The following is a 26,927-nucleotide window of genomic DNA, read 5'->3' as shown; positions in this document are numbered from 1 at the left end:
TCTATGCCTCCTGCACAGCTATGATTAAGGTTGTGTTGTGATTAGAATTGTTTACAACTATGCCCAGATTATTTGTTAAGATGAAATCCTCCCTAACTTATATCCAGGCTGACCTGAAACTACAATCTTCTGATGTCTATTTTCCAAGGAATTAGAACTGTAGGCAAAAGCTACCAAGCCTAACTACCTCAGGGCTTTAGAAGTTAAGACTTAAGCTACTTGGAAATAGCAGTTGCTTTAACATGAGGTTCCTATAATGAACATTTGACAATGTTTTGTTCTTTACATAATAGCTAAGTGAAGGTACAAACCTCAGCAAACAGGCTTTTATGAAACATATGTTTTTATTTGTTATTTTAACAGTTGTCTTCAAATTCTAATTCAAATGTTCAAGCTGTGAAAATGAAATCTTTAGTAAATTTATTTAGTCATGTTAAGCCAAAGTTTTGACAGGTTTCTTTTACAGCTACAACTTTTCATTTTCTAAGATTTTGAATTTCAACTATATAAAGGTCAAAACACTAAACTGGACCATGTCAAAAACTCAACTGCAAAGGAATTTAACCCCAGCTGGGTCTGGTGGCTCATGCCTGTAATTCTAACTACTCAGGAAGTAAGATATGAGGGTTTCGATTAAAAGCCAGACCAGGCAGGAAAAGTCTGTGAGACTCTTATCTCCAATAAACTGCTCAAAAAAGCCACAAGTGGTGCTGTGGTTCAAGTGGTAGAATGCTAGCCTTGAGCAAAAGCTCAGGGACAGAGTTCAAGCTCCAGGACTGGGGAAAAAAAAAAAAAAAAGAAAGTAAGTTTAAACCCAAGTAAAGTTTTAGAGACTTGATGACAGAAAAAAAAAATCATGTGAGACATAGGACTTTTGCTAAGTTGCCTTCACAGAGCCGTTTGTGTTAACCTTCATTCTTCTGCAAGATCTGGAACTTGTACTCTGCCACAGTTAGAGATTTCCCTATGATTTGCTATATGTCTTTGAACTTCTAGCAGTAGCTTCTACCAGCTTCGGTAAGGGAAATCTCTCTCATGTAACCAAAGGCTCAGTTCTGCTTTGTCTAAAGCACTGGAAACCAAATAAGGACCAATCCACTACGTCTTTAATGTATGAGCCATGTCTGGTTTCTGAAGAACTTACAGAACTATTTTACCTGAGGGTAAGATAGACAGTATTGTGAAAATCAATGCAGTGAAGCAGAGTCAGATCAAAGTGATGGCATTTTGTTTAGATAGCCTGAAAAAAACCTAATAAACCACCCAAACTCATTTAGGACCTTTGTTTGCCTCGGCCTGGAATGCTTTTCCTGATTTTAAAATTTTCTTGTTCTTTTTTATATTTCAGATGTAAGCTTAAAGTTGACATTTCCAAAAGGATCAATCTAGGGCTAGGAATATGGCCTAGTGGTAAAAGTGCTCGCCTCGTATACATGAAGCCCTGGGTTCGATTCCTCAGCACCACATATATCGAAAAAAGCGGGAAGTGGAGCTGTGGCTCAAGAGGTAGAGTGCTAGCCTTGAGCAAAAAGAAGCCAGGGACAGTGCTCAGGCCTTGAGTCCAAGCCCCAGGACTGGCAACAAAAAACAAACAAAAAACAAAAGGATCAATCTAAAGTAGCCATGCAGTTACCCTCTATTTTAATTTCCAATAAAAAACTTACCACTACGGTCTACTCTCAACTAATCAGCCTCCAAAGGATACTGTAAAATCCTGAACCAGTTTTTCCCTGATTCTCTTAAGTTCTGGAATGCAAATGTTTTACATTATTTTCAGGAACACAAGATGAAGATGGTAACTTAGCTACAAAAATAATCAGAATGCATTTGAAAGTCAAACTATTTTCTTACTCATATCCAAAAACCTCTCTCTGATATACAGGGCTCTGTAGTTGAGTAATTTATATATTTTATTTTTATTTATAGCCTTAATTATATATATTTTATTTAGTATAATACTGTTTAGAAATTAACTTGTATTTTCTGATATTCTTTAGACATTAAGGAGTAAAAACTATTCAAAATTACCACATTATCCTGAATGATTACATTTAAACTCTTGGCTCACGGTACATAGTATTCTATTTCTTTGTTCCTCTTCTTTTTCCTTTTGATAAAGTATTTCCATATACTGGTAAGGCTATTCTCAAATTGTAGGTTCAGGTGATCTTCTTGCCTCATTCTTCTGTGTGCAGGTATATGCCATCACATCTAGCTCCCTGTTTCAGTTTTAAAAGTGTATGATCCCAGCTGGGTGCTGGTGATTTACATCTGTAACCATAGCCACCAGGATTCTGAGATATGAGGATCACAGCTTGAACACAACCCAGGCAACAAAGTCCATGAGACATTAACCACCAAAGAGCTGGTAGCAGAGCTGTGACTCAAGTGGTACAGTGCTTAGCCTTGATCAAAGAAGCTAAGAGACAGCTCCTAGGCACTGAGATCAAGCTCTAATACCTACATAAAAACAACAACAACAACAACAACAACAACAACACAAAAAGCCCATCTATTGAGGGCTGGGAATGTGGCTTAGTGGTAGAGTGCTTGCCTAGTATGCATGAAGCCCTGGGTTCAATTTCTCAGTACTACATAAAAGAAAAGGCCAGAAGTAGCGCTGTGAATCAAGTGATAGAGTCCTAGCCTTGAGGAAAAAAGCTTAGGGACAGTGCTTAGGCCCTGAGTTCAAGCCCTAGGATTGGCAAAAATAAAAATGAAAAATAAAACATGAATATCTTTGGGCTGGGAATGTGGCTTAGCAGCAGGGTGCTTGCCTAGCATGCACAAAGCCCTGGGTTCGATTTCTCAGCACCACATAAATAGAAAAGGCCAGAAGTGGTGCTGTAGTTCAAGAGGTAGAGTGCTAGCCTTGAGCAAAAAGAAGCCAGGGACAGTGCTCAGGCCATGAGTCCAAGCCCCAGGACTGGAAAAAAAAAAAAGCAAGCACATCTACGATCCTCTAAAAGAAAATTTTATTGCTTGTGGTGAGTCTTTTCCAATTCAAGTAACAGCAAATATCTATGTAGATCTATCAATGTAAAACTTTCTTACAAACTTAATGTACATAATCTAGCTTATAAACACTATTGCTTATTAATTTTTTTAGTGAATCAGTTTAAAAGTTTTCAGTATCTTACTGGTAAGGAATACTAGTCTCTCCATGTTATCCTACTGTTAAATATAAAGTTTATATCAATGTAATCATAATTTTAGCAGGAAGTGTGGCTCAAGCAAATGCCAGGCCAAGTTCAAATTCCAGCATTGCCAGCCAACAAGCAAGCAAGCAAACAAACAATGCAGCAACAACAAAACCAAACCAAAATAAATTGTTAGATCATCCTCTACATAAAAACAAGCGACCTGGGTATTTTCTGAGAGGAAAGTATCTCTTCAAAGTATCATAGAGAAAATATTAATTAAAGTTTTTTAAAAAAGAAAAGAAAGTATCAGAGAGCCTTTGGCTCCTTAGGTCATGATGACTCACCTTCTGCAGGCCTTCATGAATGAGGTGACCTATGTCATCTATACTCCTTCCTAAGCGTTTAGATAAATAGGTGAAGATAGGATCTTCCTTAGGTAATAAAGGAGCAGAAAGATTAACTCTCTCTTGTACACCCTAAAGAAGAAAAATAATTTCAAAAACATAGTAAAGGGAAATTATAGGACATAAGATCAAACTAATTCAGATCAATGAAAGAAAAAGCTTTTATAAACAAAATACCAAATGAAAGGAGAAAACAAAAAAACCCCAGAAAACCCCTGATATTCTCTACTTACCCGCAAGTGCTGAAAAGCATGTATACTATATGGAAGTTCTAAAATTTTGGTACAATCAGGTTGCTCAGGATCTGGAGGGACAGGAGATTCTGTGTCTATATAGTCTTCTGGGCTAAAATCAAGAAGCAAGGAATAAATGAGGTATGATACACCATACTTCAAGAAATGTCAATTTGTCCCATATTCTCATGGCTACTCTACTCAATCAACATTCATACCTTTTCATAGAGCTACCATAAGAAGCCAAATATTTTTAGAATTCAGATTAAAGGGGTAAATAAAGAATTGGGAAATTGTAGTAAATCAAAGAATGTCAAAGAATGTTAATGTTATGAATTTTCAAAAACAAATACAGCACAGGTAATTCTTTTTTTTTTTTTTTTTTTTTTTGCCAGTACTGGGCTTTGGACTCAGGGCCTGAGCACTGTCCCTGGCTTCTTTTTGCTCAAGGCTAGCACTCTGCCACTTGGGCCACAGCGCCACTTCTGGCCGTCTTCTATATATATGGTGCTGAGGAATCGAACCCAGGGCTTCATGTATACGAGGCAAGCACTCTGGCCACTAGGCCATATTCCCAGCCAGCACAGGTAATTCTTAGTACAAAGGCTACACCTATTTATACTTTAATTAAAAGCCTCTCTACAGCTTTACTAGTTACTGATTTAAAAATACTTTTTTCTAATATGGCAGCCAAAAATCAAATGTTGTAACATGTACTTATTAGATTATTTCTGAGAAGTATTTCCTACATGTCTACTGGCCATTTGTATCTTATTTTTCACTATCAATTGTTTAATTTTCTAGTCATATTAAACACTTTTGATATGTTAGAATTCTACATGTATTTTGAACTTTTGATTTTTAATGAATACATCAGTGACTGAATGCATCTGTGATTGATTTCTCTTGCTACAGAATGTCACATTGATGTAAGAAAGGTCTACTTGGCAAAACAATTTTATTTTTGGAAAGAGATTCTCTTTACCTGATGTCTTTGCTTTCCAAAGTAATATATGTGCCATCATACAAATCTAGGTCCCCTAAGGGCACCTTGGCTTTGATGCAGTCTGGGTCTTCTTTATTATGCCTCTGTTCCAGTCCTGTGTCTCTGTCCTCATTCTCCTCTATGTGGATTTTTTGAGCAACTAATTGCTTCTGTTGACAAAGAAATAATAACAGAATGAATTCTTCTAGTAAGTCATGCTTGGTACCACTGAAGAGAAAGAACAATTTTATGAGAATTCTCAATGAAGATAAATATGCATCAATACAGAAAAATATGCCCTTAATTAACTTAGTGAACATACACAGCCTTTTTCTAAAGAGCTATCAAAAAGTTCTGCAAGAATTCATTGTGTTCTATTATTACTCCTTTTAAATAAACTGAATCAATATTTTAAGTAAACTATCAGTAAAAAAAAGCAAAATTTTTCAAACAAGAGTTAGAAAACTGAGCTGGGAATGTGGCTTGGTGGTAGTGTGCTTGCCTAGCATGCATGAAACCTTGGGTTACATTCCTCAGTACCACATGAACAGAAAAGGCCAGAAGTAGCATTGTGGCTCGCCTTGAGCAAAAGAAGCTCAGGGGCAGTATTTAGACTCTGAGTTCAAGACCAAGGACTGGCCAAAAAAAAAAAAAAAAAAAAAAAAAGAAAGAAAGAAAGAAAAAGTTAGAAAACTATGAAATACACAGATGCAATATACTCCTGTATATTTTGAGTAAAATCAAATGGCTTTAGGGCTAGAAAGAATCCTAAGATCCTTTTGCAAGCTAGGAAACAATTAGACTTAAAGCCAGGAGCTATTTAAATATGTAAATATTAATTGGAGATAGAGTCTCCAGTTCTTTCCTGTCCTCCATAGCTTTGAACTGTGATTCTTAGATCTCACCTCCTGAGTAACTAGGATTACAGCCATGAGCCACTGGCACCAGGCAAAAGCATAATGTAAAGGTGACATACTGCTATAAAGTTGCAAGAAGTGGGATTAAGAAATAATGTGCTTGAGATCTTCTTTGAGCCTAGTATTAACTCCTGAACTATATACTTAGTAAGTTTCAGCTGCATTTTACATCCTCAGTTGCCTTACCTCCAATTCTTTGAGGTAGTTAACCGTGGTTTCTTGTCTCATTAATATGACTAAGTCATGGGGATGCTTCAAGTTCATTGGTGAATCCACCTGAAAGCAAGTGATAAATAAGTAAATAAGACATTTTACCAATGTCTGTTTGGATTAGTAAAGTCTTACATGAAACAATTTTTCTAAAAAAGAAATCTCTTACATGACTAAAATTACTATTCAATTATCATTATAATGAGTTTTAGTTGCTCAGTAAAACTCAAATTCAAGGAGTATTTCAAAAGTGATCACATGCAGGACTGGTGAGGTGAAGTACAGTGGTAGAGCATGTACTTACATGATTTGACAGTCACACAGAAATACTTAAGTAGGTAGGCGCTAGTGGTTCATGCCTGTAATCCTAGTTACTCAGAATGATCTGAGTGTCGTGGTTCAAAGCTAGCTTGGGCAGGCAAGTCCATGAGACTCTTATCTCCAATTAACCACCAGAAAACTGGAAGTAGAGCTGTGGCACAAAGTGGTAGAGCACTAGCCTTGAGTGTACAAGCTCAGGAACAGTGCCCAGGCCCTGACTTCAAGCCCCAGAACTGGCAAAAAAAAGAAAAAAAAAATACAAGCCTAGAAACAGAGACCCACTGACCAACAGAATGGAACTCAGGAGAAAATGGAAAGATTGGCTAGTGCGATATGAGTATACTAAAGAACTTTATGTATGTAGGAAACTGATGTATGCTCCCTCTGCATCTATATCCAGACTTCAAGAGGTAGTTACTTGGTTGATGAAAATTTTAGTTTAGAAAAACACTGGGTAAGAGAAACAAATGAAAACAAATACTTTTGGTTCAAACTATCATGCTATGAGAAAATGCCAGGAAGTCAAAAGAATAAGACACAGGAAAATTTAGAGAAGTACTCAATTAAAACACGTTTTAATCACATTCAGATAACATGTGGTTAACATTCAATCAAGGAAATACTTTCCATTTCTTTGAATTTTTGAGTTCAGCAGGGAATCAGCAGCTAGAGAAGATATCAAGATACAATTATTAGCAGAAAGGAAGGGAGTCCACTGACAGCTGTTTCTCTTTTTGAAGTGACAACAAATGGCATGGATTCCTGCCAGATAAAGGTTTAGCAATGGGAAGATTTATACCCTGGTATGTTCTTACTGAAGTACCTCCAAGTTCTTTAATTTTAAGATGCTCTAACAATTATCTTTTGCAAATTTTAGCTTCAATTTCTCTTTTTGTATTCTCTTTTCTCCTCAGAACATAAGAGAGTATGTTGGGCAACTTTTTAAATATCATAACACCCACTCAATCATCAATAAATGCTTGTTAAGTCTCTAAGCCAGGTCCAGGAGTCAATAGTTGAAATCCATCCACTCCTATGTTACAGACAAATTGTGAAAGGATAGTAACATGCTCCAAAATATTTGGCATTTAGAAGCGGTTACTTACTACAAGCCCAGGAGCAAAATGTGACAGGTATTAGAGAGCGGTAGATTAGGAACAGCGTAGTACAAACATAAAATCTGAAAGCACATCCTGGCTCTTGCAGAAGGGACAAACAACCTTACAAGTTTCTACTATCATATGGTGGGATGAATGGATACTCACAACAACATACCTAGATCTTAAAGAAAAAGAATTATTTTCATTTACTCAATTTAAGAAGATAAAGAAACATGAAGTACATTTAAAATGAAATTGCAGGAAAAATCTGACCAAGCTTTTAGAAATTTGGCCATGTGGACTTCCATTTTCTACAACAATTCATTTTCCAAGAGTTCCAGATAAACAGTTTCACTATGAGTACAGTGATTTATTTTAGTAAAGAAAATGACAAACTACTCCATGCAAAATTTTCATTTAAAAACATTAGAAAAGCACATGTATTCAATTAGATATAATAGTAGTAAATATTTTACTCATATCAACTTTATATTCATATATTTCATTTATGTTATATCTAATTAACTAGGACATTCTTTTTTTTTGCCAGTCCTGGGCCTTGGACTCAGGGCCTGAGCACTGTCCCTGGCTTCTTTTTGCTCAAGGCTAGCACTCTGCCACTTGAGCCGCAGCGCCACTTCTGGCCATTTTCTGTATATGTGGTGCTGGGGAATCGAACCCAGGGCTTCATGTATACGAGGCAAGCGCCCTTGCCACTAGGCCACATCCCCAGCCCAACTAGGACATTCTTATTAGCTACTTCTCCAATCCAGAGCCCTTTGATAGTAAATTCAGAAAATCCACATTAAACTAGGTCATTCAACTGGATTTCACACAATATTCCAACCAATATTTCATAATTCAGAAAGTGTTGATGCTATTTCTAAATCCCCCGCCCCTTTTTTTTGGACTGAGCACTCTCTGAGCCTCTTCGTGCTCAAGGCTAGCACTCTACCACTAGAGCCACTGTGTCACTTCCGTTTTTTGCTGAGTAGTTTATTGGAGATAAGTCTCATGGACTTTTCTGCCTGGGCTGGCTTCACACAATAATCCTCAGAATTCATTAATCCTCCTGAGTAGCTAGGATCACAGGCCTGAGCCACTGGTGCCTAGCTGCCTAACTTTAAAAGGCTGCGTCTTACCCTTGGGGTTTGAACTCAGAGCAAGCACTCTACCACTTGATTTATGCCCTCCTTGTGACTCTTTTCAGTCTCCTTTGCCTTTGTACATGTTGCTTATTCCTTTTACTACTTGGAAAGAAGCAACTATTTCTATGCTTTTGGTAAAGGCCAAATGACTTGACTCAAATTACATAACTTCACAGCACTTCATACATACTTCCACAACAGCATTTATACATTCTTTAAGTTTTAATGGTATTCTTCTGAGTATTTATCAAGAAACATGGGAGGGCTGGGAATATGGCCTAGTGGCAAGAGCGCTTGCCTCCTACACATGAAGCTCTCGGTTCGATTCCCCAGCACCACATATATGGAAAACGGCCAGAAGGGGCGCTGTGGCTCAGGTGGCAGAGTGCTAGCCTTGAGCAAAAAGAAGCCAGGGACAGTGCTCACCAAGCCCCAGGACTGGCCAAAAAAAAAAAAAAAAAAAAAAAAAAAAGAAACATGGGAAATGCACTCTTTTCTCAACAGCAGTTTGATATTACTTACTATATGTCTGACTCTAATGAAACTTTTATCCTATGGTCAGTGTAGTGGGCTTTGAGTAAATGTTAGGCACTTCCTATGCTGATTGTTTGGTGACTGTGTTTGATCAGTTTTTGTTAGCTACCTCATCTCCATCTCCTAAGGCATTAGCATTATCATTACTGATTTCTGCTTAGAAAGGGAGTAAAGCCACTAAGTGACTAAGCCACCAGGGATCAGAAGCTAAATATGAACTGAAGCAAATTACTTTCTCTAACTGGGCTTCTGTTTCTTTGTTTACAGTCAAATAACTTATAAAGTTCTTTTCATTTCTAAATCCGAACCCTATAAGAGTTTTAATACTACCATAAAAAGTATCAAGTTCTTATGAGTCTGATCTACACCCCTGAAAGTGATGTGAAATTTAAGTGAAGGAAATGATCATGCTTTCAGTTCACCATGCAAATTCTTATTTGCTCTGGAGAAGGAAGATGTTCAAAGTTAAGAGTTCAAAGTTTCTTTTAAATTTTTACTTTGTCAAATTAAACCAGGGATCCAAGTAACTGGTTATTTCTGAGCAGGTAAGTCTTGTATCATAGGCAAAGTGAGATTTCAGTTCTTATGATTCTTAATTCCAGCAAAGATTAATTTTTTTTTTTTTTTTTTTTTTTTTTTGGCCAGTCCTGGGGCTTGGACTCAGGGCCTGAGCACAGTCCCTGGCTTCTTTTTGCTCAAGGCTAGCACTCTGCCACTTGAGCCACAGCGCCACTTCTGGCCATTTTCTGTATATGTGGTGCTGGGGAATCGAACCCAGGGCCTCATGTATATGAGGCAGGCACTCTTGCCACTAGGCCATATCCCCAGCCCAAGATTAATATTTTTTCTGATTATAAGCTAAGTGTTGCTATAAACACAAACATACACTACACAGTGTTTATTGTTATATACTATACAGTATTTATAGTATATATTGTTTATAGTAACACATTGGAAGAAAACAAAAAGCACTTAAAATCTCATTCTCAGAGGTATCTGGTGCTAGACATGTAATTATGTCAGGCAGAATACTTTCTATATACACATAGCTATGTAAAATGTTTTTACAAAAAAGCAACGTATCTACTATAAAATATCCTTCCCTTCCCTACTTGTCCCCAAACACCATCAGATAAAAACCAGTAAATATGAACGTATGATACTGTAACCTCTCTGTACATCAGTTTGATAATAAAAATTTGAGAAAAAAAAAACAGTAAATATGGAATTGCATCATTGTTTATAGTGGTCAATGTTCTGTTCTGTCTTGTCTGTGTAGCTCAGACTAACCTGGAACTTACGATCTTCTGACCTCAGTTTACAGAGTGCAAGGATTACAACCAGCATCACCACACCCAGTTAGTGGTTAATATTTTATTAACCTCACTTACCCAGATTCTTGCTAAATAAAGTTTAGGTTTTTAGTTATTTTAAAAAAAAAATTGTGTTTTAAATGTAAGTTTGTTTTAGCAACTCTTTGGTTATTTCTTTCCTTTTTAGAGGGAATTTACAGTCAAAGGGAATGTACTTTTAGACTCTGTGATTATTCTCTTCTTGTCTGTGTTTTTTGTTCAACAGTAGACATGTATTACTTTTTTAAAAGTTCTATTTACCGGTCAGGTTCTAAACATGAAGCATGTTTTACTTTAACAAGCTATAATGCCAAGGATAAGCTCAAGTATGAAGAAGAAACTTAATCTTCCCTTATATATTCATGAAGATGAAGGCCCAGGAAGAATCTCTTAAAAATGTAACCTCTTGGGCTGGGGATATAGCCTAGTGGCAAGAGTGCCTGCCTCGGATACACGAGGCCCTAGGTTCGATTCCCCAGCACCACATATACAGAAAATGGCCAGAAGTGGCGCTGTGGCTCAAGTGGCAGAGTGCTAGCCTTGAGCGGGAAGAAGCCAGGGACAGTGCTCAGGCCCTGAGTCCAAGGCCCAGGACTGGCCAAAAAAAAAAAAAAAAAAAAATGTAACCTCTTCTGTATTTTTTTCTGTTTCATACCTTTCCTTTTTTCATACTCAAATTGAGTTCACTGCTATGTCAAACCAATACCCAAGGACTCTTTCCACCACAAGGACTCTTTTCCTCTGTAGTAGCAGTGGCGAGCAAGGTGAGTTTTAAAGGGAAGGGATAAGGAAGGCAGAAAAGTCTGTTGTTAACACTCTGCGTGAAACTCTCTTAAGATTAACCACAACCAAACTTCATCTTCTTCCTGGTTTAGAAGGGCAAGTTGAAAATACCAGTCTAACTTTGACTTTTGAATAGGCCTTCATAGGCTCCTGGCTACAGAAAAAGTGTCAAAATGTACTATAACACACATTTACTAGGAACATTTAACTGTATGAGTGCAATAAATACTATTATTGCAGACAGTCAGGAAGGGGAAATTAAAAAAAAATATTACAGATAGCTTTAGCTACAACATTTTGTTGCTTGTATAGTTAAGGGAGAAATTTAAAACCAGCCTCTGTCTTGTAGAATATCAAGTTGTCAAAATTAAAACAAATTTTGCCACGTGCAGGTGGCTTATGCTTGTAATCCTAGCTACCCAGAAGGCTGAGATCTGAGGATTCAGGTTGAAAGCCAGGGCCAGCAGGAAAATTCTATGAGACTCTAAGCCAGAAGTGGGGGGTGGGCTAAGTGGCAGAGTGATAGCTCCCTAAGTTGTTCTTATAGCATACAAGCCCTGATTTCAAGTCCCAGGACTGGTACACACACATATAAATTAAGAACAATTTTTTTTTTTTTTTTTTTTTTGGCCAGTCCTGGGCCTTGGACTCAGGGCCTGAGCACTGTCCCTGGCTTCTTCCTGCTCAAGGCTACCACTCCGCCACTTGAGCCACAGCGCCGCTTCTGGCCGTTTTCTGTATATGTGGTGCTGGGGAATCGAACCTAGGGCCTCGTGTATCCGAGGCAGGCACTCTTGCCACTAGGCTATCTCCCCAGCCCCAAGAACAAACTTTTAATAAACAAGAAAATACTGGATCTTGACCATCACATGAATTTTGTGGCTTTATAATCTGTTTTCTAAAGTTTACTCTCAGCTACATTTTTGCCTTCAGGTTTCTAAAACACACCTTTGCAAATTCTTAAATTTCATGTAACATAGTTATGTGAAGCAGACTGTATAGCTATTTTCCAGATTTGAACATCTATATGTCAACAAAATTTATGAGAATATTCATGTCAAACAATCACCATTTTCCTAATTGATGAGTGAGATAATCACCATTTTCTACACAAACATTTGTCTAATTTGTATATCCAAGAAGTATACGAATAACATACAAAATAAAGAAAAGAAAAAAAAGTAAAATGTTGGGCAATATCACAAGAATTATGGGTTCTTTCCCTCTCCTTCCTGGCAGTATTGGCTTTTGAACTTATGGCCTTCCACTTGCCAGGCATGTGCTCAATCACTTAAGCCACACTCCCAGTCCAGTGCAGCCTTTCTTGTTTGTGTATTTTATGACATTCTTGTAAACAACGTGTTTCAGAAGTAATGTAGCTGTTTTATATGTAACTCAGAAATTACTCTAATTCAAGTAGCAAATACTTACTGAGCACAGCCATAGGCAGAATAAAGGCCCAACAAAGAATTCATGATTTAATCCCTAAATCTCTGAATACAATATGTTATATAAGAAAAAGGAATTAAGATATCAACCAGATTAAGACTGTTAATCAGCCTGCTTTAATTAAGAGAACACAATTTGGGATTATCAGATGGGCAAAGTAAATCAGAGTCCTTACCTGTCGAATAGGAAAGTCAAACAGAGATATGACTAAGAAAGAATGGTCAGATGAATGTACTACTTATTGCTGGTTTTGAAGACTCAATCACACAGGCTCAAGAGCCAGACAAATTCTACTTCTAAGAATTCATCTTACATATATATTTATAGATGCATTCAAAGATACACACATGCACATGTTAACTTGCTGTAGCATTACGACAGTAAAAAACTTAGAAATAGGGGCTGGGGATATGGTCTAGTGGCAAGAGTGCTTGCCTCCTATACATGAGGCCCTGGGTTCAATTCCCCAGAACCACGTATACAGAAAACGGCCAGAAGTGGCGCTGTGGCTCAAGTGGCGGAGTGCTAGCCTTGAGCAAAAAGAAGCCAGGGACAGTGCTCAGGCCCTGAGTCCAAGCCCCAGGACTGGCCAAAAAACAAAACAAAACAAAACAAAAAACAAAACTTAGAGATAATCTAAATATCTGCCACTAGAAACGGATTAAATACATTACAGAATATCCACTATACAACGGAATACTATCAGTCTTGAGAAAGAAGGTGGTAGCTTTTTATTTCTAACATGGACAGATGTCTAAGCCTCATCTTTAAGTTACTAAAAGCTAGTTGTCAGACAAAATGTCCCCAGTTGTGTTGGAAAAAGAAATCTGTAAAAGTGTTTGCAAATTTGTAGAATTATTTAGGAAGAATACAAAACTAACATTTCACTGTGATCATGGCTATGAACTATTTTACAACTCTTGTACAGGGACACTATTTTTTTGTTTTTGTTTTGCCAGTCCCAGGGCTTGAACTCGAGGCCTGAGCACTGTCCCTGGCTTCTTTTTGCTCAAGGTTAGCACTCTACCTCTTGAGCTACAGTGCCACTCTGGCTTTCTCCATATATGTGGTGCTGAGGAATTGAACCCAGGGCTTCATGTATACAAGGCGAGCACTCTGCCACTAGGCCATTTTCTCAGCCTAACATTATGTTCTTAATTGGCCTTGACTCTTGTTTGTTACAGGGTGAATCAACAAATTGGCTTCTCATCGTTAAACACTGTCTCTGTTCCAAACCACTCAGCATGCTGACATATCTAAAAGATATTACAGGTGTAAATAATTATCTATGTGCACATACAATTCTCTCTCACTTGTCCAACATTGTCTGAGTAACATACTGTTTTAGGTACTAAGTTACTTCACTGAAGAAATCAAAATTACTACCTTCTTGAAAAATAAGGCCATAAAAATATTTAATATAATGCAGTGACAAATGAAAGTGCTATGAAGAAAACTAAAGCAGAGGAAGAATACAGAGTGATGGGAAGAAATGATGCTTTAGATAGAACAGGTGCAGATACACCGTGAACAGAGGCCTAAGTTCAAGACCCAGGACTGGCAAAAAAAAAAAAAAAAAAAGAATATTCCAAGCAAGGCACTGGTGGTTCACTCCTGTAATCCTAGCTACTCAGGAAGCTGAGATCTGAGAATCTCAGTTCAAAGCCAGCCCAGGAAGGAAAGCCCGTGAAACGCTTACCTCCAATTAACCACCAGAAAAGCAGAGGTGGTGTTGTGGTGGCTCCAGTAGTAGAGTGCTAACCTTAAGCTAAAGAGCTCAGGGACAGCACCTAGGCCCGGAGTTCAAGCCCCATGACTGACCAAAAACAAAAGAAGAAGAAAATTCCAAACGCTGCTATTGCTGAAATGTAGCACATCATCTATGGAGGAAAGTGGTATCTGAAACTGGGGAAGTTGCTATGTCACAGGTTTTTTCGGGACCTTGTAGGGCATACCAGGTCTTAATTGTCATGTGCAATGGGAAGCCATTAAAGGTGTTCTGATACTTTGTTTTGCTCCCATCTCAAAGTGAATCACATGACCAGATTGAATAGCTGTTTCTGAGGAGAACAGAAGCTATGTTGCCAAAGAAGCAAGGAGTCAATTAAGGATAGCATAGGATAGGATCAGGAGGAAGAGATATATGGACCCAGGATTGTAAAAGTGAAGTGGAAAGACATGGCTGGATTCCAATGCGTTTGAAAGTAAAGGTGACAGATTACTGTTTAGTTGGGTATGAAATGGCAAGAGAAACAGGAGTCAAGGAAGAAAATAATGTTTTAGACCTGAGCAATTTGATGAACGGGAGAACAGGTTTGGTGGATGGAAAACTTAAGAGTTTGGGATAGGATGTATTTGTGAAGTCTATGAGATAGCTAAGAAGAGATGTCTAGAAAGCAGTTGGATGTAAGAGTTTGAAGCTCAGGGGAGTTCAAGAATGCAGATAAGATTTGGGTCTTCAGACTATACAAGATCTGCTGGTATACACATGTAAAGAGAGAGAGATGGGCATATCAACACTTAATGCTCATCAGAGGAATTCAGAGGAAGAGAACAAAGAGCCCTGGTCAGAGATTTGGAAGAAAAGTCATGTCCTGGCAGCCAGATATAAAAATAAATCAGTAAAACAGAAGGGCAAATGCTAAGTTGCTAAGAGGTAAGGTGAGATTATTGAGAATTAAATTTGATAATGGGGAAAGCCCTGAGTATTTTGACAAGAGCTGTATAGGTGAAGGATTGGAGTGGCTTTAAAAAAAGAACAGGAGGGCTGGAAATATGGCCTAGTGGCAAGTATGGCCAAGTGCTTTGTATATGTGAAGCCCTGGGTTCGAATCCCCAGCACCACATATATACAGAAAATGGCCAGAAGTGGCGCTGTGGCTCAAGTGGCAGAGTGCTAGCCTTGAGCAAAAAGAAGCCAGGGACAGTGCTCAGGCCCTGAGTTCAAGGCCCAGGACTGGCAAAAAAAAAAAAAAAGAAAAAAAAGAAAAAAAACAGGAGGAGGAGTCTGTCTATACAACATCTCTTTGGACATGTCTGCTATAAATGCACAGACGTTTCCCTTGGTTTTGCTTTTGCCTTAAAGGAATTTAGCTGAGAGATAGACTGCTTATACTCTGCTCCGTATCTTTTGGAGTGTAAAGCAGAGCTAATTTTGTCTTGACTGGCTGGCAAGTCCTTTTATTCTTCACTGCCAGTGCCTTCTGTTCACTTTCACAGAGCAGCTTCTAGAACCGCACAGCTGATTCTAATCCTTCCTCAACAGTGCAGCTGCCATTTCTCATCTGTGTCAACTCTACCCTTTCTGATTGTTTTCTTGTTCATCATTTTCCTTTTCTTGTTGCTTCTCATACGTTTTCATGTCAGTGCAATAAAGATGACCTTTTAGATATGACATCAACAACAAAGAGGGTGATTTCCCTTGCAGAGCATAACCTATCCACAGTAGCTAGTTAAGAGTTGGAACTCTGAAATTATGGCCCCTTCTTTCCCCCTGTTGTGGAGGTGGTAAGGACCCATTAGATGGGTTACTCAGAGCTTTAAGGGTCTTCAGGAAGTCTGAAGCTCCCTTTATGCTCAGTATCCAGTTGATGATTGCACTAGTGAGTACTGTGAGGTTTTATTCAGGCAATAAGGCAAAAACCACTTTTCAAATTTGCTTGTCGTTCAGTCAATGGTAGGTATTGCAGCTTTGGCAACATGAGAGATGCTAGAGCTGTAGAGATGGATGCAGGTACTCCCTTCATGGGCCATGCGTGATTCGTGTAGGACATTTAGATGAGTATGTGGATACCTCATGGTGCAGTGAATGCTTTCAAAAGAAAATTCAAACCAGCCACCAATGGCTCAAGCTTATAATAGTTCATGAGGCTAAGATCTGAGACAGAGGTTCAAAGGTACCCTGGGCAGACATATGCCTTATTACTCCAATTAATCAGTAACAAGCCAGGAGAGGTGTGGCTCAAGAATTAAGAGTGCCAGCCAAGCAGTGAGTGAGAAAGTTGAGTGAAAGCATGAAGCCTGGACTTCAAGGCCCAATACCCACAAAATAAATAAACACCCAGGCACTGCTGGCTCATACCAGTAATCCTAGCTACTCAGCCTCCTGAGATCTGACCATCACAGTTCAAAGCCAGCCAAGAGAGAAAAATTCGTGAGACTTTTATCTCCAATAAACTACTTAGAAAAAGACAGAAGTTGCACTGTAGCTCAGGGACAGCACCAGACCCTGAGTTCAAGCCAAACGACCGATAATAAATAAATTATAATGCTATGAAAGAACACAGAATAGATGGTTCAAATTTGGACATCATAGAAGCTTCACTGGGAAAGAGATAGAGTCTAAGTTATGAAGACTGAGTTAACCAGATTGTCTCCATGTTAGAGACAACATGTAAAGGACCAGAAGCACAGCATATTTGGGGAATGTCACAAAAAACAAGCAAAGCTTAATGTGTATGTGCTATACTGGACTGAGGCACTCAAGAAATGATCAGATATAAGGATGGGGAGAAAAGCAGATAAAGTCATAAGACATGACAAAGGATTAGGGCTATCTCCTGAGAAATGCATCAAAAAGATAAGAGTAGTTTTGCCTGGGGAGTGAGCACGGTGTAGAGTTGAGGGTACTTCATTTTATTACTTTACTCTCATAATGTTAAGACGTTTATTTTCCCAATGCTACAAATTATTGTTGTGATTCAAAGTTTTATACCGCAACAGTTTTAAAAAGAACAAATATTATTTTGCTGGCATTGTACTTGTTCAGCTCACTTGCTTGGTGGGTACTCTACCACTTGAGGGATCAAAGCACAGTAGGTTGGTGAGCAGTCAATAATATTTGCTCAATACATAATTAGCAGCCTTAAAGTAGTAGTTTACATCTGTATTATTCTAAGCTCCTTATTGGTTTACATCATAAACAAAGTTAGTATGTAGATAACTTACACAAATGGACAATATCTGGAAACAAATGGAATGAACCAGAATCACTCTGTTGACAAGGTCCAGAGCAATGGCAAATATTTAATAGGGTTTACCAAGTTAGTATGTAGTCTCCAAGATATCTCTGGTCTTTATAGACAGTGCTGGATAACAGAAAGATGGTTTCTTTTTGAAAAGTGTTCAAATAGAGCTGTCTACTTCACAGTGCCACTTGGATGCTCTCTCAGATTAACCAAATTACTTAACATCAGACCCAGATTAAACCATTCATTCACTTGTAACCTATTAAGAACCAGCAGGTAAGGGATTCAGCCCCTTTGTTAACTAAATCTGATAGTTCTTCTTTGGATCCCAGATGCTGAAACACTTACCAAACATTCCTTTACTAAGGGCTTCAGAGCATTAGTGCTGTTAGAAATCCCTTCTGTAGGGGCTGGGGATATGGCCTAGTGGCAAGAGTGATTGCCTTGTACACATGACACCCTAGGTTCAATTCCCCAGCACCACATATACAGAAAATGGCCAGAAGTGGCGCCTTGAGCCTTGAGCGAGAAAAGAAGCCAGGGACAGTGCTCAAGCCCTGAGTCTAAGCCCCAGGACTGGCAAAAAAAAAAAAAAAAGAAATCCCTTTTGTTGCCAATGATTAAAAGGCTCTGTACTCCCAAGACATTTGCCTAATTGAAGGCAAAATGTTTAAGTAACTGCCAAAGGAATTTATACTTATTTAGTGCTCTCTCACTCTTGCCTACTCCTAATCTTGGCTTATTACAAAATATTTCACAAAGAAAAAGCAATTGAGAGAAGGTATTTACTTCATTATTTCCACTTTTGCTTTCATACTTCTTCTCATGCCTAATTGGTATTATGAGAAGGAAAACAGTAATTTCACACTTAGTACAAAGTGCTCACTTTGCAGGTTACTGTTGACCAATACATTATTTACCTACCTGTCACTCATTAGTTGTGTGACTTTGGGCCATTTTCTGGAAAACTGTACCACATATTTTATCCACATCTAAAACTCCATGGTTCTAACATGAGAGGAGAGGGAAAATAAATGTTACCTTATGAGAGTGTGGATAACAATGACACCTTAAATTTTTAGACCTCAATTTCTAAAGAAAAATAATCGGTCAAAGGCAATGAATCCTGTGCTAGAAGTACAGCTTCTTGCTTTAATAAGCTTGAAACTAACAAACTGATAACATTTTGAGTTCATTTTTCAGTTGGTACACAAAGTGTGGAACATAAAATTTCTACAGAAATTAGATGATATGCCAGATCATGCCTGAAATCCTAGCTACTCAGGAGGCTGAGATCTGACAACAGTGGTTCAAAGACAGTCTGGACAGGAAAGTCCACTGGACTCTTTATCTTCACAATTAACTACCAAAATGCTGAAAATGGCACTGCAGCTCAAAGTGTTAGAGCACTAGCTTTGAGCACAAAATCTCAAGGACAATGTCTAGGCCCTGAGTTCAAGCCCCATGCCCCTGATATGTGTGCACACATACACACACAGGTGCACACACAGAAGGAAATGAGATGAAACACAGTGATTAGGCTCTTAAACTAATTTTCAAAGCTTACTTAATATTTGATGCAAGTGAGTTTTAAAATGCAAGGTATTAAAAAAAATAGGCCAAGTGCCAGAGGCTCACACCTATAATCCTAGCTACTCAGGAGTATGAGACCTGAGGATGGTGGGTTGAAGACAGCCTAGGCAGACAAATCCATGAGTCTCTGATCTCCAGTTAACCAATAAAAACTCACAAGTGGAAATCTGGCTCAAGTGGTAGAGTGCCAGCTTTGAGCAGAGAAAACCAAGTAAGAGTACAAGGCCCTGAGTTCAAGCCCCAGTATCAACACACACACACACACATTGCCACATAAATGCTTACGCAAAAAGAACATCAAAATTAAACAACAAAAATATTTATCTTGAAACTTATTCTTCACAGTCAGCCAAAAGTCCATTGGCCTGATGATACTGTTGATCCTTCTAATGCGTTTATAATAGCGTACTCTTCAAGCCCATGGTCTGCAAGTTAAGAACCAGTGTTCATAAAACAAAGTGAGACTGTCTTCCTACTTGCTAGGTATAGGTAACAGTGGGGAATCAGAGATAGGCCAAAGCTCAAAGCTAAGAGCAAAGCACATAATTGGAGGAGACCTTTCCTTAGCCTTCCTCAGCTCACAGTGGGAGAATTTAGCAACTGGAGTATTCTTTTCACATCCCAGCTCTAGGATTCCCTGCACCACATTCCTAGGAATTAAGTGGTAGTTCAGGAACATCCAGCCTTCAAACTAGGAAGTGTGTAGGTCCTGGTTGAAGTAGGAATTATGGAGGAAACAATTCCCTGACTTGTTGTAAGTACTTACTTGCTGTTCCTTGCAGCCCCAGCTTTGACTGGAAAGAGACTGAACCCAACTATGGACAGTGGAGTTTCAAATATATATGCATATGCACAAGATGGATGCTTATATGCAGGGTCTACTAAGGTTTGATATTTGAAAATTAAATCAATAGTATTCTCGGTAATGACTTGTTGCTAAACTTTTGACTTTAACCATAAGGATGGAAAGTGTCCCTATTCAAATTTAAACTTTGAGCCGTTTACATTTTTATTTCTTAGGTACTTCTCAATATTCACTGTTGAAATAATGACCTATTACACTTAATTTGGACAGGTTTAACTATCACAGTTTCAATCAGAGAGGCATCGGCCACTCTAATTTTCTAAGATTTGCAACTTCAGTTTGCCCTTAGCCCTTTTTATGGCATGAGATCATTTTAAAATTGAAATGGTACTTCTGCTCTCAATCAGATAGTAAAACCAAGAACAAGTAGCAGGCGTTTGCTAAGTCAACACACATACTAAGCTTTTGGTTACATTTCTGAGGTACAAACAGGTCTACAGTATGCTTAAATCCACATACAAATGGTATATCTCACTTGCTAGTGTAGATTTCAATACGAAAAATTACTGAGTCTAGATTATATGTGCACTTAAATTGCAAGGAAAGGATGAATGAGTAATGCATAGCTTATCAAAACACTTAAAAGCTGCTCATATTACTTAACTTTTATTTATATGTGCTGCTTTTCCCTCATGAAATCCAACTTGCAACCTCTTTTTAAGACTGTAGACAGCAACTTTATTTCTTCTGGTATACAGTTTCATGACTGCCTGAAATTTTTCATGACTGCATGCACTTAAGGTAAATTTAATGTAAATGTTAACTATATAGCAAGGTACTGAAAAATTCAATGAAAAGGATCATTAAAAAAAGAAAAGATATGAGGGCTCCAGGTGCTAATGTCTTATCCTTGTAATCCTAGTTACTCAAGAGACTGAGACCTGAAAGATCAAGGCTCTATGCTTGTCTGGGCAGGAAAGTTGTTGACACTCTGACTCCAATTAAATAGCAAAAATTTGGGCTGAAGGTGTGGGTCAAGTGGCAGAATGCCAGCAGTGAGCAAGAAAGCGGAGAGCACAAAGCCTTGAGTTCAAACCCTAGTACTGGCACTTATGCCAGTGTAACACACACAGACACACACACAGAGAAATCTTGCTTTTGTAACTTTGTTAACTACTCACTACAGTCTATGTTGTAGAGATCTAAATTACTAACAACCGCTATCTTTCCCTACTAAGCGTATCCATCAAGATGAGATTTGTTAAAGTTCAAAACCAAATCAGGTTTCACTTTCTCACTGCAACAATCAGCACATAAATAATACATTTCTACCAGTTTCACTCTTCAGATGGGCTTTATCATCTGAGTGGCAGGACACCAAAATGGGAAAGGAGAAGTCAATGTCATAGAATATAAATAGCTGTGGCCAAAAAACAATATAGCACAAGAGCCAATAGGAGAAGGGCTCCCCAAATTGAGCAAAAGTGACTTCTTCCATGTCTCCATGAGCACCTGAGGGAGAACCACCATTAGAAATTAAAATGTGGAAGCAACCAGGGCTGGTACAAGATTTCCAATAATACATCAAAAAGACAAACGTCCAGCGTTTCCTAGGTTTCCTGGGACACACATATACATCTTAAGCCTCAGTACATTCATGAAAAGGAAACCTTTTCTAATGTAAGTTGTATATAGATATAACACTGTAGAAGGTATGATGGAAGCACAATCTGTTTAACCCACAAGATAAAACTTGCCATCACAAGACAAACATAAGTCTACGTCTCACTTTAAACACAAGTAAACCTTGCATTGTGTTCCTTTTACGGTTCACTACACAGGCCCAACAATTCCCGTTCACATTGGTTAAAACGTCAAAGGTTAAGACGTCTGAAATCAGTTTGCTTAAATCGCAGGGGCACACACTTCACTTTCTAAATGTTTGTGGGGCATTCATTACTTGATCGTTCTCACGTGCTAGGAATCATTAAGTTCACCAAGATTCTGTGACAACACACACACACACACACACACACACACACCTTCAAGCACCAGCAGCATAAACCAAATGCAGGCATCATAAAGTTATATAAGAAAAGCAGTCTCTCCTCTGAGGAATCAGTTCAGGCATCCAAGAATCCAGGAAACCGCATATCCTGCACACTCGGGCTGCATCACAGGAACTAGGTAACGAGAGAGAAACAATGCAAAGTACAGTACACCGGGAAATGAGAGCAAGTAATTGCGGGGGGGGGGGGTGAGGAGGGAAGATGCAGGCGATGCCACCAGAGGCATCTACAAGCATTCCTTCGCTAGGAGGAAGGGAGGGAGAGAGGGAGGGAGAGGGAGAGTGTCAAGAGAGAGTCTGCGGTCTTTAAAGAGTGCCTGGCTGACCTGGGTAACGGGTCCAAGCCAAAACATACAACAAACCACGACAGCTTGCAACAAATTCCACCAGGGCGGGTGGGAGAAGAGAAGAGAGGGAGTACCATGAAACGATCCACACGGACGGGGCTGGGGGCGGTGGTGCCACCGCTGTCACGGCCCTGCCACCTGCTTTCCGCTTCCTCGGGGAGGGGTGGCTGCGCGTCGGCCCGGAGGCACGGGACGCGGGGCGGAGGTGAAATAGGTGATGCCTCAACCCTCAAGCACCAGATAATGGTCCGCGGGCTCCGCATGGGGAGGAAGGCGGAGAATTTCCAAGAGATGGCCGCGGGCGGGCCGGGAGGCAAGCGAGGAGGAGCGGCGGGGGTCGCAGGTGTGAGGACCCGAGAGGTCGGGGCGGCCCCAGCCGCAGCTAGAGAAGGGAAGGGAAGAGAGCGGAGGCGAGAGCGGGTCCGCGTGGAGCCCCACCGCGCCGGGCCGGAGGGAGCGAGAGAGCGTGCGGGCCGGGGAGGCGCCCCCGGGGCGGGCGAGGCGAGGAGGGGGCGCCCCGGCCGCTAACCTGCTGTTGGATCTTCCCGTCTTCGGTGACGACCCAATGCGTGGTGGCGAAGGACCCTCGTGCCGCCACACTCAGCAAGGCAGAAAGGCTGAGAAGCCAGCCTGGGCCGAAGCAAGGCGGCAGCTCAGACCGGCCACGGACCCCTACTGCTGCCGCCATCTTGGCCCCCCCCACCCGGCCCGGCTGGTCACACCGGAAGCGGAAGTGGCCTGTCGCCGCCCGCCATTTTGGGGAGGTCAGCGCCCAAGGAGTACGTGGAGGAGGAGGCTGAGAATGTGGAGGAGGAGGAGCCGGGAGGCGCTTGAACGCCAGGCGTAGGCGCTGTCCCTGAGCTTTTGTGCTCAAGGCCGGTGCTCCACCACTTTGAGCCACAGCTCCACTTCCGGCTTTTTGGTAGTTCATTGGAAATAAGAGCCTCACAGACTTGCCAGTGACCTCAAACCATGATTCTCAGATCTTAGCCTTCCAAGTAGAGTAGCTAGATGTGAAATGCTGGTGCTTGACAGGTTCCAGCTTTGTTTTTGTTTTTTTGTGTGCCAGTCTTAGGGCTTGAATTCGAGGCCTTGAATGCTTTCCCTGAACTTTTTTGTTCAATGCTGCCACTTTAACCCTTGAGCCCCACTTCCACGTCTAGCTTTTTGGTGGTAAATTGGAGAAGAGAGTCTCCTGGACTTTCCTGTCCTAGTTGGCTTTGGACCACAATTCTCAGATCTCAGCCTCCTGAGGAGTTAGGATTACAGGCGTGAGCCACCAGAGCCACTTTTGGGCTATTATCTCTTTAGGACTGTGAAGCCGTCTCCAAGGGTGGGCACTGGAGAATGCTGAGAGCAATAGGTGAGGTGGACCTAAGCTGAAGTGAAAAGGATCAGGATTTTTTTTTAAATTTTCTTTTCTTAAATGTTTCTTAAATGTTTAAATGTTTCTTAAATGTTTAATTTATTTCTAACAAAGTATTTTACAAAATGTAAACTTTTTTTTTTCCTCTAAAGCCAGTCCTGGGCCTTGAACTCAGGGCCTGAGCACTGTCCATGGCTTCTTTTTGCTCAAGACTAGCACTCTACCACTTGAGCCACAGCGCCACCTCTGGCCATTTTCTATATATGGGGTGCTGAGGAATTGAACCCAGGGCTTCATGTATATGAGGCAAGCACTCTTGCCACTAGGCCACATTCACATCCCCAGCCCCAAAAGGTAAACTTTTGAACTGCCTATGACTTGGAAAGTTTCTGATGGGCAGTGTTAAATCAGGGCAGTCTGGTAGCACTCTGCTGCAGGCCATGTCTGGAATTTTTAGAATACAGTGCACTAATTTGTAAACATAACCCATTGTATACCAAACATTGCCTGTTCAAGATGAAGTCTGTACACAAGATTCTCCCCCTGCAAGTCTTGGAAATTTGGTATGCGTTTAGTTGAAGGTAGGTAGATTTCTGGTGCTTAGTAAAGCTGCATGTGTCCAATGGCACCCCAAGTGGGCACCAGAGATAGTAAGTTCTGCCTGTGGAGAAGGCGTGACAGTCATGTGCGAGCTTATTGTACAAATTCAGTCTTGCCTTCTGTCCCTCTTCCACCAACCTGCTGAGTCAGGTTGCTTTTAACCAGAGCCTCAGGTGATTGGTACTGTACATTGAACTTTGAAAGAACTACTTCCTTCTAGTGAACTGCAGACAAGCAACTAGCTTGGAGTCTGGCTTTCTAGGTAGATGGATTGTTTTTAGGTATTTCACTACTAGCTTTCTGTGTCATTTTGTATTTAGGTTTGTCATGCTTTTGGTTTTCTTTTGGGAAAGATAATGAGAATACTGCATGACCTTTTCCCTACAGTATGTGACAAAAAAGTTAAAGTGGGCTGGGAATATGGCCTAGTGGCAAAAGTGCTTGCCTCATATACATGAATCCCTGGGTTCAATTCCCCAGCATCACATATATAGAAAATGGCCAGAAGTGGTGCTGTGGCTCAAGTGGCAGAGTGCTAGCCTTGAGCCAAAAAAAGAAGCCAAGGACAGTGCTTGGGCCCTGAGTCCAAGGCCCAGGACTGGCCAAAAAAAAAAAAAAAAAAAAAAAAAGTGCTTAAGCATGTGATTCCATTGCATGCTGTGTTTTCTTTTGTTTTTTAAAGAGTGTGTTTTGAGAGAGTTTTTATTAAAAGTCTGATATGATGAACACTCATTTCATTAAAAATAAATGACTTATTTTACCTGACAGTTGGAGAATATTTGGGTATGGAAATCTGCCCACTGAGCAGTATGCAGTATAATGGGATATTGGCCTTAATAATTAAAATATAGGATTATGGAAAGGGCATATGGGTGTGTATTTAGAGGACAACCTGCCACCTGAAGAAAGGTTTGGTCCAAAGGTCATGGGTTCAGGCAAAATAAACAGTTAAGTGTATAAAGGTGAAGTTGGTTGGTTTCAGGCTATAAGAACTTGGAGTATTTCATGCTGAGTTTAAAAGGAATAAAGAGTATTCTGAAGTCAACATTCTGAAGTGGCAAATGATGGCGTCCCTTTGTTTTATTTTACTTTCAGGTGTAGAGGCCTACTGTTACTTGTGTCTAAGATAAAAATTGTATATTTTTATAATAGGATATACATATATGTATACTTATTTGTACATATATGCATGTGTACATACATATGTGTATATGAAAGATTTTTTATGGAGCAAGATCAGTGGAGTTATAGAGTTCTGCCTGCGATGCACAGATAGTGACTTCCAAATAACCATTCCTCTAGTCTTCTACTGAACTGTTTTAATTATCACACACAAACACTTAGGATTGCTTTTACCTACCCTGTTCCCGGCCTTTCCTTATGCTTCTGCTCAAATCTGTTACTTAAAGTACAACTTAAGTTCTGGCCTATAACATGTTGACAAGTTTACCTCCTTTGAATTTTGTGACTGGTAATGGTGTTACCTTGTGATATGACTTTATAAAATTTGAAGAGTTAAACTCAATTCTTGCAAAGGTTCTTAGATCTAGTCAGATAGAACATTCACACAGTAATTTAGGAAAAGAAAATTTCTTACAGATAGGTAGTAATTCCATTCAGGCATGACTTGCCAAACTAAAGTCTGAAGCATGAGGACTACTGTGGATGTGACCAAATGTCAAATCAGTTCAGAATTCACTTGGTGACACTAGGGTTGTTTATGGCATGACAGTCATCCCCCAGTTTTCTTGCCATATTGACCACCTTCTTTTATCCAAATGCTTGCAGCTGGTCACTTGAGGACAGTCTTGCTGGTCAATAGTACTTTGACTGTTCAACCTGAGTAGCATTAAATACTTGCCCTAAGCCACTAGTTTTATCTCCCTTGTATATATTCAAGCAATAGACTACTTTTGTGATTAAATTCAAACCCATGAAGACATGAGTTTGGGTTATTGTTGTTTGATAAGAACAACTTGATAGGATACAAACTAGTTTTTCCTTGGAAGAGTATCATTTCCTCATGTTTTGAGAAATATATGTTGGAACTGTATGTATTCTATGTTTTCTCTTATTATTTTTATCATCAGCTGTCTGATAACCAGTTTTGGATCTTGTTTGTGGTTTTTGGGAGCAAATCTACAACTTCTAGAAGTAAATCTATCATTTCATTAAATTTGTTTCTAGTTTCCATAATGTTTAAGTCCTGGAGATCCTCTTCTACTTTTATTTATTTATTTATTTATTTTGGTCTTGGGGCTTGGATTAGGGCCTGGCCACTGTCCCTGGGCTTTTTCAGCTCAGGGCTAGTGCTCTATCACTTGGAGCAGCAGGACCACTTCCAGCTTCCTAGTGGTTAACTGGAGGTAAGTCTTAAGGACTTTCTTGCCCCAGAAGGCTTTGAACCACAATCTTCAGTCTCCTGAGTATCTATGATTATAGGCATGAGCCACCGATGCCTATCCTCTTGTAGTTTCTAAGATGGGGAAAAGAGCTGAAAGCTAAGGGAGTATACAGGTGCTATGGCCAATAAAAGGCAGGCTTTACATTGAAATCTGACTGGATGACTGGGCAGAATGAAGGGATACTGGGGCTGGGGATA

The 26,927-nt window shown here is 39.7% G+C and overlaps 1 protein-coding gene across 5 annotated transcripts in view; it reads right to left on the bottom strand.

The window, feature by feature from the left end:
* Ttc17 (tetratricopeptide repeat domain 17) overlaps positions 1-23,058 on the bottom strand; it is an 83,913-nt gene extending 60,855 nt beyond the window's left edge. For all 5 annotated transcript variants that reach the window (XM_048361708.1, XM_048361709.1, XM_048361710.1 and 2 more), the window contains exons 1-5: positions 22,889-23,058; positions 5,869-5,958; positions 4,766-4,935; positions 3,781-3,892; positions 3,488-3,619 (exon numbers count right to left, since the gene is read on the bottom strand). In XM_048361708.1, the coding sequence (XP_048217665.1) occupies positions 3,488-3,619; positions 3,781-3,892; positions 4,766-4,935; positions 5,869-5,958; positions 22,889-23,047 (663 nt within the window). In that variant the 5' untranslated portion in view covers positions 23,048-23,058. The remainder of the gene's footprint in view (positions 1-3,487; positions 3,620-3,780; positions 3,893-4,765; positions 4,936-5,868; positions 5,959-22,888) is intronic.
* Between the last annotated feature and the right edge of the window lie 3,869 nt (positions 23,059-26,927).

Source organism: Perognathus longimembris, chromosome 13 (genome assembly GCF_023159225.1).
Source record: "Perognathus longimembris pacificus isolate PPM17 chromosome 13, ASM2315922v1, whole genome shotgun sequence".
NCBI lineage: Eukaryota > Metazoa > Chordata > Mammalia > Rodentia > Heteromyidae > Perognathus > Perognathus longimembris.
The sequence above is the reverse complement of the archived record's forward strand: the minus strand, read 5'-3'. Positions and strand labels throughout refer to the sequence as shown.